The sequence below is a fragment of the Primulina eburnea genome, chromosome 6, assembly GCF_022965805.1.
Source record: "Primulina eburnea isolate SZY01 chromosome 6, ASM2296580v1, whole genome shotgun sequence".
Taxonomy (NCBI): domain Eukaryota; kingdom Viridiplantae; phylum Streptophyta; class Magnoliopsida; order Lamiales; family Gesneriaceae; genus Primulina; species Primulina eburnea.
Window position 1 is genome coordinate 22,034,261 of NC_133106.1, and position 17,296 is coordinate 22,051,556.

General features: G+C 34.4%; 1 protein-coding gene across 1 annotated transcript; it reads left to right on the top strand.

The window, feature by feature from the left end:
• The first annotated feature begins 13,469 nt into the window (after window positions 1-13,469).
• LOC140833878 (CASP-like protein 1) lies at window positions 13,470-16,713 on the top strand. Its single transcript, XM_073198359.1, has 3 exons — window positions 13,470-13,873; window positions 15,727-15,853; window positions 16,117-16,713. Exons 1-3 carry the CDS (start codon window positions 13,608-13,610, stop codon window positions 16,339-16,341), a joined length of 618 nt encoding a protein of 205 aa, XP_073054460.1. The 5' UTR covers window positions 13,470-13,607; the 3' UTR covers window positions 16,342-16,713.
• The last annotated feature ends 583 nt before the right edge of the window (window positions 16,714-17,296 follow it).

Genomic DNA, 17,296 nt, shown 5'->3' on the forward strand with positions numbered 1-17,296 from the left:
TTCATCTTTGAAAATCACAAAACAAAGTTCAACTGACAGAAACTAAATAACAAATACTAGAGTTGGCGAAAAACGCGAAGAACGACGCCCGGAAAACTTCCAATCTTCAATCCAAGCGCAAAGTGCTCTCCAAAAACTTGTGGCTGCTCAAGAATCCCGTCTGAATGCCCCCAAAGTCGTCCCAAAAAACCTTACCATATCATTCTCCTTCCGAAATTAAGGAATGGAATCGCGCATGATATTTTCCAAAAATAGGTGGCGCTCGGGCGGTAGAAAAGTACCGCTCGAGTGCCACACCTTTTGTAAAGATGCTTGGGAAGTGCGACATTCACGCTCGGGCGGTAGAAAACTACCGCTCGAGCGCCGACTCTTCTGTAAAAATCCTTCAGCTATTCATCTTTCGCGCCCGGGCGGTAGAAAAGTACCGCTCGGGTGCCACTCATTCTGTCCCTGGCATTCTATTTTGTACACTTTGCTCTCTTTTTGGTTTTCCGACCATTTTTCCTGCAAATTCATCACCCAATAGTGAGACATGATAATATGCAAATGAGTACTGTAAAATGAACAAAATGTAAATGAAATGCATGCATGCACAATGCAAACACAACTAAAACTAATGCAATAAAGCGCGTAAAAACCACACCTATCAGAGATCAAGACTGGAAGATGGTGGGCCCGATGTACAAGATGAAGATAAGTAAAATATTGGAAGCACTTGTAATAGTTGCATTTGCATCTCTGCATTTACCTAGGTTTTGGACTTGGATCCATGTCTGGCTCACATGGATCTAATAGTGGTTGTGATCGATCATCCTTGTTTATTATTTTTGTCATGTTATGATATATATGCGATACATATAGTAGTATGCATGTATGTATAGTATTATATAATATACTTGTATGAATCCGGCAAATACACAATCTTGTGACACAGGATTTTAAATTAAAATGATGAGACAATTTTAAAATTAAATCTCTCATTTTGAATAAGATTCAAATTTTATATCAAACCAAAAAAGTAAAAATTAAAAGAGTTTAATTTATTATTGCCTTCCATCAACCGTGGTTGCATGTTGATCGCTACCCGCGGACAATGTCTGCTCATATTATTGGGGAGGCCTGGACGCCAGAAAGTTGTGACTTCCACTGGACATATGATGTTAATTGAGTGGAACTCCCATGACTTCGGCTCATATTATTGGGGGAACTCATGACGACCGTCTACTACAATTCAATATTGATAGGTCAGTTTGACACGTAAAAATAAACAGCGTCATATTAATGAGTCCTTATTAAACGTGAGGCCGGAGGTTGCATAGGGTGCAATTGGATTATACCTTTTTAGAAATTATAATTGTCTGATATTATTCGGGATTATAATTGTCTAATTGGACTCTACGTGTGACAGATCTTTTACTCAACATCTTTGGGATGCTTCAAACAAAATATTCTCCAATGAGCTGAAATAGATCGTGTTCTAAGAATATTAACGCCGATGAATTAAATCAAGTTTGGTTAAAAACCAAGCAGAAGAAACTCGAAGTAATCCTTCGTCAAGAATACTGTTAACTTAGAAAGCATTTTATCTTATGTAACTGAATAACCGAAAGAAGATAGATTAGTTTTTTGCATTCTTCAGTTAAGTTATGGTGTCAACTGAACTGACAAATACTCCAAATGATCAAAACAGTTTGAAAGCAATAGTTAATCAGTTAAATACACAAGATATGTTTGTGGATGTTCAGAGACTTCAACTGCTCCTACGTCACCCCTTCTACCACCTCGGGTAGGATCCACTAGAAGACTTTGATTTATACAACTACTTGTACAAACCCACTCAGCTAAGACTTACCCACTGCCTAAACTGAACTCCTAGACTTATACTGAAGGCGGCACCTTCCAGTCAACAGTTATTTAATGTCTATGTGATAAAAACTACATACACAAGTTTAACGTCTTTAAGCAAGACTGTATTTGAGTGGTTGAGGGTGTTTGTGTGTGTGAGAACTGAGCAAGGATGTTCTCACACACTGAGGAAAATACGCTACTATTCTAAGCTGATATATCTGTAAAGAGTTCCCTCGACTGGGCTGAATGCTTTTCTTAAGCTGATATGGCTTTGAAGCATGCCCTTTTTCTCTCTCTCTTGAGTTGTGTATATTTGAGTCTTCACTGATCTTCTCTTTATATAGGCGGGAAAACTGATCGTACAGTGAGACTCATTTATTGTATCTGTTGCATTTGAATCGGCTTCTTGGAATTTGTGTCTCGTCTTTTTGACTGCTCTTTTGAAGCATTTTGTCTCTAATGCACTGATGCAACGTCCATTATTGTCCTTTGATTGGATAATGGCTTTGTACCTTCACGTACAGCTGGATTCCACTTGAAAGAGTTTGTCTTCATCCATAACTGAAAGATTCTAACTGATGCTTCGAACTGGTCAGTTGAACTGATCTTTCAGTTGGGCTGGTGAAATCAGTTGACTCGTCAGTGGAACTGATTTCACTCTCGTTCAGTTGGACTGATCAGCCGTGTTTCTTCATCAGTTGAACACTCCTTCGGCTGGCCAGACTTCTGAGCTTTTCCTGCTGAATCACCTAACAACTAGACAATCAGCTGGACTGCTCAATTGACGTAACCAGTTAGACTGATTCATTTTGTGCGATCAGTTGGGTCTTTAGTTTTGCGATGTAAACATCTCGTGAGTGATCCTAGATGCTGCAAATTAAGGTAGATCATTAGTAACACAATTAAAATTTTTTTTATCATCAAAATCAAGATTTCAAACTTGAAAAGTTCCAACAACGTGCCCACTAAGGAAATACAATTTCTCTTTTTCATCAGAGGGTGGTGGAAATGTCAAAATAGTGGGAGGGAAATTTATAAAATAAAATTCATATTTTATATCTTAGAATTATTTTAAAATAATTAGCAACCATAATTCTGTTTCCATATCAGTATATTTTCGATTTCGTCACGTAATACATTTATTAACAAGCTAACTGAATCTAGTTTTCAAGACTGGTTGGGAAATTGTTCTAAATTAGGAGAAAATAGCAAACACACTAATGTCAGTCCTGCTGAACTGACAAAACATGCAAGATGGTAGGACCATAGTATGAAAGCTAAAGTGTAACATGCTTGCTTCTATGTCAAATGAACTGTATGGACAATTTGATGAAATGTTGAATGATGCTGACATTCGAATGCATGTGCAAGAGTTGCAAGGTACATGAAACTCGTACAATGATGCACACCACTTTTAAAAGCTCATGACTACACGCATACAAGATGGAACTCTGGCCCATGAGCCTGGTGTACATATAATTGGGTTTATTGAGAAAATGGTGAGCCTCGAATATGTGATTCCTAACGAGTTGCTTGATGACATCTATTTGTTTTCTTTCTCTTCCTCGTTTGACAGGGTTATGGTGAACGTCAATTTGAATAAGATAGATGATAAATTGAAGAGCTAGTCAATACGCTTATGATTTATGAGATCACTATAAAAAAAAGAAAATGTTGTTTTTTCTAATAGGTCTTTCGTCAAGACGAAAATGGCTCTGCCCTTCACAAAAAAAAACAAACCCAATAAGAGGCAAACTCTGAAGGACACTTAAAAGAGCCTACAAAGCCTGATAAGTCAGACCATATTTATTTCACTGCTAAGAAATTATATGCGCCAGAAATGTGGAAATGATAAGTGAATGTCTAAGTAAACATGATTTCAACGAAAAACAAAAGAAAGTTAGATGATCCAAATCTCGCACAAATATGGCACGCTAGACTAGGTCATATTTCTCAAAGAAGGATGAACAAGCTAGTGGAAGAAGGCATGTTTGACTTGTCAGACATAAATTCTCTACATACTTGTGAGCGCTGTCTAAAAGGAAAATTGACTAAGACTCCATTCAATGGAAATGTGGAATGTGCACATGGTCTACTGGATTTGATCCAAATCATGACGTTTGTGGACCGCTAAGTGTTAGCAAAAAATTTGGGCAATCCTATTTCATTACCTTTACTTTTGACTATTCGAGGTATGTGTATGTTCATTTGATGAAACAAAAATCTGAAGCATTTGAAAAGTTCAAAGAATTCAGATATGAAGTAGAAAACCAGCAATAAAAAAGTATTAAAATAGTTCGATCTGATCGAGGTGGAGAATATTTGAGTGCTGAATTTTTGGGTTATCTAAAAGAGAATGAGATCCTCTCACAGTAGACTCCACTAGAAACACCACAATTTAATGGTGTTTCTGAACGTTGTAATCGAACCTTGATGTACATGGGGCTTTGCGCTTGACACTGTGGCAATGTTGTTGAATAATGTCCGTACTAAAATAGTGGATAAAATACCATATGATATATGGATGGAAAAACTCCCAAATATTCTTATTTGAGAATATGGGGATGTCCTGCTTATGTGAAGCAGACAGTGGGAGAAAAGTTGGATAGTAGATCCACTATGTGCTACTTTGTAGGATATCCAAATAATTCTGTTGTATATTATTTTTATCATCCCAATGAAGCAAAAAATTTTTGTTTCAATAAATTCCACCTTTTTGGAAAAGGAATTTCTATTAGATAGAAAAAGACAAGATGATAGAACTTGAAGAAATTCAAGATACTCCATCTACTGTAGAAGTTGAATCTAATCTCCAACAACCAGTAATTGAAGTACACGCTCCTAGAAGGTTTGATAGGGGGTTGTCAGACCACCTGCAAGATATACGCTTCCTCATGAACAAGGCCATGACGAGCCTTGTGTTGGATGTGATCCAATGAACTTCAAAGAAGCAATATCTGATACTGATTCATCCAAATGGCTTGAAGCCATGCAGTCTGAAATAGACTCTATGTATTCAAATCACGTCTGGCATTAGTGGACCCACATGAGGGAATCGTTCTCATAGGATGCAAATGGATCTACAAAAGAAAGCTTGGGGCGAATGGGAAGGTATTGGCCTTCAAGACAAGACTGGTAGAAAAGGTTATACTCAAAGGCAAGGAATTGACTATGAGGAAACTTTTTCACCAGTTGCTATGTTTAAGTCCATCAGAATACTATTAGTCATAACATCATGGTATGACAACGAGATATGACAAATTGATATAAAGACTGCATTCCTCAATGGAGACATCAAAGAAAAAATTTATGTGTCTCACCCTGAGGGATACACATCAGTAGGAAGTGAACATAAGGTATACAAACTTTATAGATCAATATATGGTCTCAAGCAAACGTCAAGGATTTGGAACCTCAGATTTGATAGCATTATCAAGGAATTTGGTTTTACTAAAAATCCTGAGGAACCATGTGTGTACAAGAAAGTTAGTGAGAGTGCAGTGACATTCCTAGTATTTTATGTTGATGACATCCTACTCATTGTGAATGATGTAGATTACTGCAATCGGCTAAAGTATGGTTAGCAAGTAAATTCTCCATGGAAGACATGGGTGAAGCATCCTATGTATTGGGAATACAAATCTATATAGATAAATCAAAGAGGATGATTGGGCTCACCCAAGCGACTTATATCGATACCATCCTGAAAATATTTTCTATGGAAGAGTCCAAGAGATGATACTTACCAATGTGTCATGGTGTTAGTCTATCTAAGGCAATATGCCCCAAGAGATAGAAATGATGACATGTATTTCATATACGTCAGCCATTGGTAGTATCATATATGGTATGATATCGACACGTCCTGATGTTGCTTACGCTTTGAGTGTTATAATCAGATATCAGACGAACTTTGGTCCAATGCATTGGAAGACCGTGAAAGATATTCTTAAGTACTTGAGAAGGACTAAGAACTTGTTCATGGTCTATAGGGGTGGAGAATTGAAAATAGAAGGCTACACTGATTCTAGCTTCCAATGTGACGTAGATGATTCGAAATCGACCTCTGTTTTTGTATTCATGCTAAATGGTGAGGCTGTTTCTTGGAAAAGTTCCAAGCAAGATACCGTTGCGGATTCCACCAGTGAAGTTGAATACATTGTTGCATCTGCTGCAGTCAAAGAGGCAGTTTGGATGAGGAATTTTGTACAAGATTTTGGCGTTGTTCCTAATGGAGTTGATCCAGACTCGGTGTACTGCGACAACACTGGTACCGTTGCGCAAGCAAAGGAACCAAGGTCTCATCAGCGATCCAAACATGTACTGATGAAGTTCCACATCATACAGGAGATTGTGGGAAGAGGAGACATATCAGTCGAAGGAGTCCCCTCTGCAGATAATGTTGTTGATCCACTTACAAAGCTCTTGTCAGGACCATTGTTTGAGAAGCATCGCGAAACAATGGGATTAAAGTTTATGGGTAGTTGGCTCTAGGGCAAGTGGGAGATTGTTAGAGTAGTTGCCCTGTAAGCCAACTGTTGACTAGGGATTTTATTGATTCAGTTATAATAAACAATCTTTATTTTAGTATAATTCAATATTTCATGGTTTGTTATTTCTTTATCTGTATATCCATGTGAACAACATAGATAAAGACCTTGATTATACTTTAATACAAATGAATCGTAATTCAATGTCGCAACTCATTTGTAAACACTGTATAATCTAAATTCGTTCCTAGTCAATTCAGCCACCTAAAACATGGATAAAGGTCGCTTGAGCTCGAGACTAGCATCTGTGATGTTGTGTACCGCGTTTCTTGGTAAGGGCATAAAGATGTCCAAACATGCAGATGGGTAGTCATATGATGATTATACCGAACAACCCTCCCTCGTACTTTCCAAGTGGTTATTATTCATCGAGAGGATAAGTCTGTGGTTATGATTGTACACCATTAGTCCTTACGACCCAAGATAACACTGAGGCTCTATATCCTAGGGCTATGCTTTGACTCGTTTACTGACTCCAGGAAAGTCATCAGGTGACGAGATTGGGTACAGTTGCGACACATATAGGAGCCAGTGCATTGTAGTGTGGGATTCACTGCTCACCTACGGCTATGGATATCATATGTGATCTGATAAAATAATAGTGCGTGGAATCTCTGGCCAGAGTATGAGATGTACGTTGGAGAAGGAGTTCTCCAATAGTACATGCGATGCCACTATTTTATGTGTCACATAGTTATCGAATAAATACGCAACCCTCGATGAACCAATGATTGCAGATTCGATCGTGATATATTAGATGAAAGGACCGTATTGTACGTTAATCATAATCGACTAGTTCTTACAGTGATACCTAGGGAATCATGGGGCGATGCTACTATACGCTCTTACCATGATTCAATGGGTATAATCAGAAATATGATTTCTGATATTCTCATTATCAATTATCGATACATAGAATGAGGCAAATTAAGATAAGCCCGAATAAAGGATTATGTCTTGAATCACAAAGAGTTGTGAACTCACGGCTAGCTGTATCCCTGAACCATTGAGAGTCACACAAGCACTGGTTTACTTGCTCCCGTTGAGATAATAAATTCAATGAGTTGGATTTATAAGAAATAACTTTGATATGATCAATCGATAAGCTTATAAATAAAGTTTATAAAAGCTTATAGAAATTTGGAGAGCATGACTGCTAAAACAGTCAAAAAGAAGTACACCTGCTTTATTTAGATTTTGATGATCTCGAAATTAAAGTCTGCATCATAATAACAAACAAGTTGAATTTGTTGCATCGATGAGGATGGATCGTCGATCGAGATTATGATGATATTAATGTAATGATAGCATGAATCATAGGCTTGTAAGAGTATAAACCCATCATGCTAAATTTATTAAACTTCAAATGGGTTTTAATAATTAAATTATATTTTAATTGAGTTAAAATATAAACCATTAAATTTTTATAAAATATGGTATTGATTTATACAATATAGAAATATTCATGATACTATAATTTAATATCTTGCACATAAAAAGGAAATAAATCAATGCACGATATTCTCTTAAAATTATGCGCAAAAACTTAATTAATTATGTAAATTAAAGATTAGAAAGAATAATAAGATTTTCATTCTTGGTTTACGTGAAGGCCATCCGAAATTTTGGAATAAGATTTCATTAATTTTCGGCTCTTCTCAAGAATTCGTGCGCGGCTCTCAGATCCAATTTCTTTTGCAACAAAAATTTGGCTTATAGTATTGAGTCAAATTTTTCTTCGTGTTCTATCTTTACGTGAAAATATCTTCTAATTTTCTAGTGCAAATTAGAAGAAGAACAAGTAATCCGATCGTGTATCTGATTCGGAGATCGAAGAAGGAGGTTCGAAGAAAGTTCATAGGAACATACAACACGCTCTGTTTGGACACGAGAAAATCGAGAACCCAACAGAGTGATAGAGCACAGAAGAAGTCGACCCACTACCTCTCAATTAAGGTGGCCGAAACTTCATACGTGAGAGCTGAAGTTTTTTTGCCAAAATCCTTGAAAAATCTCGAAGGAATCTATTTTGCAATTTATATCTTTTCACCGAATATTTATGCATTAAAAAGAAATCGAGATTGGTTATAGTTGGCATGCATTTTAGAATCTTTTATTAACTTAATTAATTAGATTAATTAAATAAAGAAAAGATTAGAAATCAAGTCCACGACCGGATTACTTGTTCCTCTTCTAGTTTAGATTAGAAAATTAGAAGACGTAAGCAAACGAAGAAAATTCACAGGGACATAAAACAAGAGCTACATCCGCTAACACCGGAGTAGTTGAAGTCAAGTGAAATTATTCACCAAGACATAGTTTGGTACACATGATAGGATAAACATGTGATATATAATATAATGATAAGTTAATGATAAATAAGATGTAAGATATTATATTTAACTAGCCACCGAGGCACACGCGTTGCGTGTGTCATGAATATATGAGGGTAATATATTAAACATTCATGATATTACAACACCATGACACCAAAACATTTTGTACTTGATCCATGAAAAGCATGGGATTCCAAAGCTTAAACATTTTGTACTTGACACCAAAACATGATAAAGGTGTTGATTATAAAAATAATATTATTTTGAAGCAGTAATATCATCTCATGTGAAATAATTATAAACTTCAATGTAAAAGAAGTAAACAAATAGTCAAAAGATTGTTCAAAAAATATGAGTATATCATCAAACAAAAACTTATTGAATATAAAAACCTAAAATTTCTCGTCTTCATTCAGCTAATAAATAGAACAAAAAAAATTAAAATTGTAGTTATCTTTAAGCATTTTATGCATACGTTAAACTCACTATGGTCTAGCGTAATAAGAAAATATTCATTTTATCGAATCATATCATAGTACAACATAAACATATAAAATAAATAGAACAATCTATTAAAGCGTGCAGTAAAAAATTGTTATGACAGAACAAAATATAAATTATTGCAAGTATTTCGCTAAATACATGGTAAATAAAGTAGAAATTGGCAAACTCCTTTTATTTGACAAAAAACCGAAATATTGTAAGTAGATCACTTGACCAAAATGAAGAATACAAAGATGAAGTAGAAATGGAAGAAGTCAAATCCATTCTTCTAATTTGGTATTTGATCGACGTCGAGCAAGGTAAGATTGTCGTCGTCGTTTGTATTCTTTCACGTTCGTTATGCGTTAGCATTTGTCGTCTTTCCATGAGTAAGAGTTGGATTTGTCATGTCCTGCATAGAATCATAGACCAATAGTTAATGTACTTGTGAAAATGACTAAATAATAATGGAATACATTTCAGCAAAATTTGAACCAATTTTTTGTTCATGTACATACATGACATTGTCGTAAACTATTTGAAGCTATATTTTGTCTATATATCGTCATTTTTGTCTAAATATGACAGATAAAAAAAATTTATATATATTAATACCATTGTGTTATGTTCATTGATCATGAATGAATTTGATTGTTAAATTATAAAAATTTTCTATTTTTTTTAGAATTTTCCATAATAAAGTCTCAAAATGTTTACTTGAAATTTTGAAAGAAAAAAAACATCATATATGCGGAGACTTTTGTTGTTGATTTGCGATGTCGTTTTGGATAGAAGACATGTTATTGACATTGATGTTTGGTCTATGTTCTCCTGAACTCGTGGATTCCATTTTTCAATTTTTAGATAGCTGCAAGAGAAATATAAATTTAAAATTTGTTATTTGAGATGTAGTGTTTGATCACTGTTTATCTTATTGTTACAATAAAAGGGTCAAAACTCAGATATTGTAAATAAAAGTTTAAAATTTGTTAGTTTCAGAATGAGGTAATATGACAATGTATGACAGAATAAAAAGTATATTTTGAGACAACAGAATGATCATTATGAAATTCAATAAATTTAAATTTTCATGAGCATAAAAAATTCCAAGTACTTTTGTACAAAACCGCAAAACTCGATTATCTTGTTTGAAGAACAAATCAACATGAGGTGACATAAAAACATTGCATCCAATTCCAAACCAAAATTTTCTCTTACCAAAACATTGATACACTGAATATGATTAAAAAGTTATGGAAAAATGTAAATAACCTAAGAAGCCCTACATAAAGATCTCAACTTTGCATCACTATCAAGGTATAAATGAGAAATGAGTTTTTTTAAAAAACTAAAGGTTGTTATCAACACAGCCAAAGACAAAAAATAAATAAAATAAGATCTTTTTGATACACGGAATATTATGAAAAAGATATGAAAAATTGATAGTTATGAAAAGCTGTATATTAACCTAAGAAGCCATACTTAAAGGTCTCAACTTTGCATCAATGTCAGAGTATAAATGAGAAATGAGTACAAACTTTAGATCACCCTGTTCAATTTGCTTATTGCAATTGCATATATTATCACAAATAATATGCTTATTGCACTTGCATGTACCAAAATACCCAAGGTTTGATGATGTTCAATTCAAGAATTTAAATACCAGAATAGACTAACTGGAATATGAATACTTCAATTCCAATAAATAAATATGTACCGGAATGATGGTAAGAGGAATTTGATCCAAGTGAATTAAAATAATAATACCATTGATATTATATTGTGATACATCTATAGTATTTGCACATGCTTGGGATCATTTACAGAGATCTTAATCCAGAAAACGTTTTAGTAAAGGAAGATGGACAAATAATGTTGTCAGATTTCGACCTCTCCTTGAGATGTGCTGTGAGCCCAACCTTAGTCAAATCCTCGGTTCCCAACACAGAATCCAAGAATGCAGGCTACTGTGTCCAGCCTTCTTGCATCGAACCATCGTGTGTGATCAAGCCAGCTTGTATCCAACCAACGTGTTTTGGACCACGTTTCCTTAAAAACCCAAAAAAAGAAAAAAAAATCCAAACCAAAAAAAAAGAAATACATAACCATGTCACCCCTCTTCATGAACTTATAGCCTAACCCACAAATGCTCGGTCCATGTCCTAAGTAGGCACGCACGAATACTTGGCACCCGAAATAATAAAAGGCGATGGCCACGGCAGTGTAGTGGATTGGTGGACATTTGGGATCTTTCTTTATGAGCTCTTGTTCGGGAGAACTCTTTTTAAGGGTGCTGGAAATAGAGATACTTTGTTTAATGTTGTTGGACAGTCCTTGAGGTTTCCCGAAACGCCTACTGTTAGCTTTGCTGCAAGAGATTTGATCAGAGGCTTGCTTGTGAAAGAGCCACAGCATCGCCTTGCGTATAGACGTGGGGCAACCGAAATTAAACAACACCCAATTTTTCAGAGTGTGAATTGGGCTCTTGTATGCTGTGCCACTCCGCCAGATGTGCCACAGCCGTTCTTGGTGCCGGATGCAGGAACACCTAAATCAACAAAGGAATCACTAAAAAACCATACAAATTATGTCCATTGATATGTATATAAAATCCAGACAACATTTCCATTTCAATTAAACGTGTAAATGTTTAGGGAGAGAAAATATAAAAAAAATTAAAAACACGATAATCGCGAATCAAACCCGTGTAAATCTTCACAGACATTACTCGACCAGACGCCACTATTTCTACATCCTACAATCAACGATCATTCAATCCAAATTGGAGAAAAAGTAGAATTCAATACCTTTCAGTATGTTTACAAATGTATACCTCAACTTCAGGAGACATTGCCCTCTTCCTCGTGCATATAATCCACAATAACAGCCGTTTCTTTTGAACATCAGCCAAGTTCAGATCCAAAGCAACCATATGTTGCGGCGGTCTACCATACAGATCATTCACTCTTCATGGATCCGCCATTGACGATCATATAATTGACTTAGAAGGTTCTGAAAATTTCGATTAGATTTTTTGTAGTAAGGAAAGGAATTGAAGAAGAGGAGAAACGGGAAATCACGTTTTATTTTTGTGCGGCTCTTGGTTTGGGAGAGAAGAAGAGTGTCTGATTTGGTGGGAGGAACCTATGAACGTGGTGTGTGTGTGTGTGTGTGAAGGTTAATATAGGTAGTTTATAAAACAGACCAAGATATCATTCAGTTAGTATTAGATGCTCAACTTTAATAAATAGTAAAAGATGTTTGGTATGATTTTAATAAGAGTGATTAAATTTATATATTAGATTGTAATGACAAAAATAACATTTTCATAATAAATTTTATAATTTCAAATTTGTTGTTTGAATTCATATTTCTTATCTGTTCATGCGCCGACAATGCTTGCATAATTTCTTTTTTACCTAATTTTATATATTATATAATATGATAATTGAGCCCTTAATTTTGTGAGCCAAACCAAATATAAATTTTTAAAGTTAATCCAGTTATACTAATAATTTTATTGAGATTTATACAAATCATTTATATAATTATCTCGAGTTCATTTATATATTTATCATATTATATAATATATAAAAATAAATAAAAATATGTATTTGATTTTAATTTCTACGTACAAATAAAATGAGAGAACAATAGGGTTTATGATTTTTATATAATGAAGGCAATTAAGTCATTTGTCGTGTTTTTATTATTAGATTAAAATTATCACATCTCATAAAAGAGATATTTTATCTCTATATAAAATTATTTATCGCGGGTCCATAATATTATCATGGACTTTCTAAAAAAATGTACCAAATGTGAGATAAGATAAGGTTATTTATCAATCCTCTCTAATCCCATGTACCAAACTATACTCAAAGGTATAATTCTGAAACATCCTATGAATGATTGTTTTTAAAACCATACGAGTGCTCAAATATATCTTGAATGTCAAGATCTAAAATTTTTAAAACTTCCGCTACGTTCGGGCACGAGAAAACCGAGAACCGAACAATTCCAAGTTGCACGAAAACAGATCAGATTGCTGGAGTGTATATATATATATATATATATATATATATATATATATATATATATATATTGAGCGAGATGCGACGTTTGGATTTGTTGTACAAGTTAAAAAATTAGAATTACACTGTTAGCACTTGGCCTAACTTTTAGTAAAGTTATAACAATCTATCAGTCCCATATATCAACTTGCTGCTTGCCGTAGGGGAAACTCCAACCAATTAAACACACCCCTTTCTATATAATACCACACATATTCTTATCCAATAAACGTAACATCTTTCACACTTGAACTTTTTTTATCCAACTAAAGTTTGTCTGAAATAAATAATTAAGAACAAGAAACACAGATATTTCCATGGCAACCATAGAGACGACGAAAAAGGTGGTGCTAGTGTCCGAGAAGGCGGAACCACCACCATCGGAGGCGAAAACCTCGGCAGATGCTGTGGCTATCAAGTACTTTACCTTGGTTGAGGTTGTGTTGAGGTTATTGTTGTTTGCTTCGGCGCTTGTGGCCGTTGTGTTGCTCGTCACTAGCAAGCAAACGAAGAGATTGCTGTTTCCTCAATTTCCAATACCGTTTACGAGGGTTGCCAAATTCACCCACTCACCAGCTCTTATGTAAGTTATATTTCATCTAAATTTGCATGGCATGCGGATGGATTGTAGCTTAATCGACACCAACATCTCAAATTTAAGACGAGATTTCAAGTTCAAAATATAACTATAACAAAGCCTTAACCCAACTACAAAAAAAAAATTATGGAGTTGAATCTGATTCTTAAGTACTTGTAGTATGTGCAAACTAGTGTGTAGGGGGGTGTTCAAACTTTGGATAAAACCGAAAATCTATATCGAAAAAACCAAACCGAAAGCCGAATTTTGTAATTCGGATATAAATGTTAAAATAAAGTTTATTTGGTTCGGTTTTAGATTATATATGTCAAAACCGAAAAAACCGAAAAATCGAAATTTCATTAAATTAATAATTTTTTTTATATTTTTTTTATATTATATATTTTGATATGATATTTAGTGAATGAAAAACCATTTTGAACCATATTTAGTTGATTGTTGTTTGTTTAATTAATTTAGACATTATATTTAAATATTTTACTAAGAAAACATATAGAAAGTTAACATATTATATTTTACAATATATTTATATTATTAATTTAAATAATTATACCAAAACCGAAATAACCGACCGAATTAATCGAACCGTTTTGGTAGAAAACCGAACCGAACCAAAGAAAAATGGTTCGGATTCGAATTATATATTTCTAAAACCGAAATAAAAAACCGAAAACCGAACCGAACCGACCGATGAACACCCCTACTAGTGTATAAAGTATAAACCGTATTATATAAAAATTTAATAAAAATACGTTATTATGACTTTTGAAATATTATATTTTCCATATTTTTTATATCTTTTTTAAAATTTAAAAAAAAAAAATTGTCACAATTGATTTTCGAACTCGATATATATTCTGGAACTCGGAATAATCAAGTGTTGGCACAAATTTCAATTTACCGGGAAAACGTTTAAAGAAAGGAAAGAATTTAAAGTGCAATAATTTATTTAGTTACTGTGCAGAAAAGGTATATTCCCACCAAAGATTTATTAAATCTTTGGCAAATTTCCTTGGTGGCTGCCACTTATTCAATCTTTTCCAAATAAATATTTTTTACTAGCCCATTATGATTTGATTAAAGTACAAGCTTATGTAGTTTAATTCCTGATTTGAGTTTGAATCTTAAATATATTTCTTCTAAATTTAAAAGACAAAAACTTGTGTGAGACGGTCTCACGGGTCAAATTTTGTGAGACGGATCTTTATTTGGGTAATCCATGAAATAGTATTGCTTTTTATACTAAGAGTATTACTTTTTGTGGTGAATATGGGTAGGGTTGACCCGTCTCACAGATTGATATCCGTGAGACGGTCTCACATGAGACCTACTCAATTTAAAATTATTCATAAGCTGATTTTTCATCTAATTTATTTCATTACTACTCAATCAAGCTTGACTAGTTTTATTTATGGTAAATAAAAAATAAATTTTTAATATAATAATAATCATAATTAAGTCAAATTTTTTCCTAAATATAAACTTTATTCCACTACAAAATATTCCCATCACCTGAAATGAAAAGACACATGTGCACCCAAAAATAAACTTTGGAATTACTCAACCTTTCTATTCAAGCTTTTTTTCTTCAATGGGGACCCTTCGTTTGATTGGCATTCATGGAGTACGTATAAATATATGCATATATAATATATTCTCACACAAAAAAAAAAAAAAAAAACTGAAAAATAGGTAAAAATTATGGATTTTTTTTTAATTTGAGACATGGTTAGATCTCGAAATCTCGCTCCAAGCTTCTGAAAACTTGGTGTCCGTAGACATGGAGTAATTTTAAAATTACTTCAAAACTAAAAATAGAGATGTTGAACTCTGTGCAGATACTTAGTAGCAGCACTCTCAGTTACAGGCTTTTACGCCATTATCTCGACGCTATTGTCCTTGTACTCTCTACTCAAGCCTGGCTGCTTCACAAAGGCGCTGTCTCATTTTGTCATACTGGATGTGGTAAGTTTTGTCACAATACCCGTCTGTCATACATAGAGTTTCTCTTAAGTTCGAAAAGTTTATAAGATGTTACGATCGATATACTCAGGAATTTGAGTGGTAAATTTTCGTGGGGCGAGAATGGATACAAGATAGTTCATCATTGTGTCGAGTTTGGCTTATACGGGCCATTGGAGTCAGGGCATTAGTTATAAAAAAGAATCAACGTAAAAGAATTGAGGAAATAATGAATGCAGCAAAAGTGACAATGTTTGTGTTTGCAGCTGCTGCTAGGAATTTTGGCTTCAGCAACTGGTGCTGCCGGTGGAGTCGCTTACATTGGTTTGAAGGGCGATTCCCATGTTTTTTGGATGAAAGTGTGCGACAAATATGGAAAGTTCTGCAGACACGTCGGAGCTTCTATCGCCATATCCTTGTTCGGAATCATCGTGCTCGTGTTGCTTGTTTTGCTCTCTGTTTACTCCTTGTCCAAGAAAATACCGAAATAGGGTAGGACGCGAGTTTGTTTTGTGTGTGTGGGTGTGCCTATTTAGATGCTTTAATTTTCTTGGGCAGTTGAAATACTAAAGAGCCAACGGGCTAGCGGGACGGACTAGCTCACAACCTCATGTTTGGTGGGGTGACAGGTTGGCCGTTGGCCGCCAGTTTTTAGTTTTATTAGACGGACTAGTCCAAAATCCACCATTAAGCTAAGTGAGTGGGCCCTCGTTTGGGTGGGTTGGATAATACCCAACCCAACCCAACTATTTGGTGATGAGGTCTAGCCCATTTTAACGGTTCTATTTTAAGAAAATTTTCTGGTTCTTGTAACCTTGATATTTTTCCATCTTATCTTTTTATTGTTGGATCTTGGTTTTCTACACGCCGGAAGTTTAAAAATTTTATTTTATTTTGACAATCAAAATATGTTTTGCTTTGGGCGCTCGTATGATTTTAACATAAACATTCATAGGTAGTTTAAAATCGTTATACCTTTGGTGAATAAATCACTGGACACCAACTGATCCGGTATTAACGGATTAGCTCTTCTTGATTCCCTACGAACTATCTTCGATGAAATCCTCCTATCAAGTCCACGACTAGATTGTAGGTTCCTCCTCCAAATTGCACTAGTAAATATGGAAGAGATTTTGCGTAGAAGAGAAAAATTGAGAGACGACTCAATATTTCTTTACACAAAAATTGGCCAAAATTTTTTTTTTCAATCCTTGAAAAGGAGTTCACGTGAGTTATTTGTGGTGGAGGCTAGGGTTTGACTTGGCATGTTTTAATTATAAGTAAATAATAGCCTAATTACATAATTAACATTAATGAGCTTGATTTAAATAATTGGGCTAGTCCAACTAGTTAAATTAATTTAATCAAAGCCCATTAAAACTTTAATTATTTAATATGTTGGGCTTGTACCCCTACAAGCCCATTAAACATATTATCCACCATATT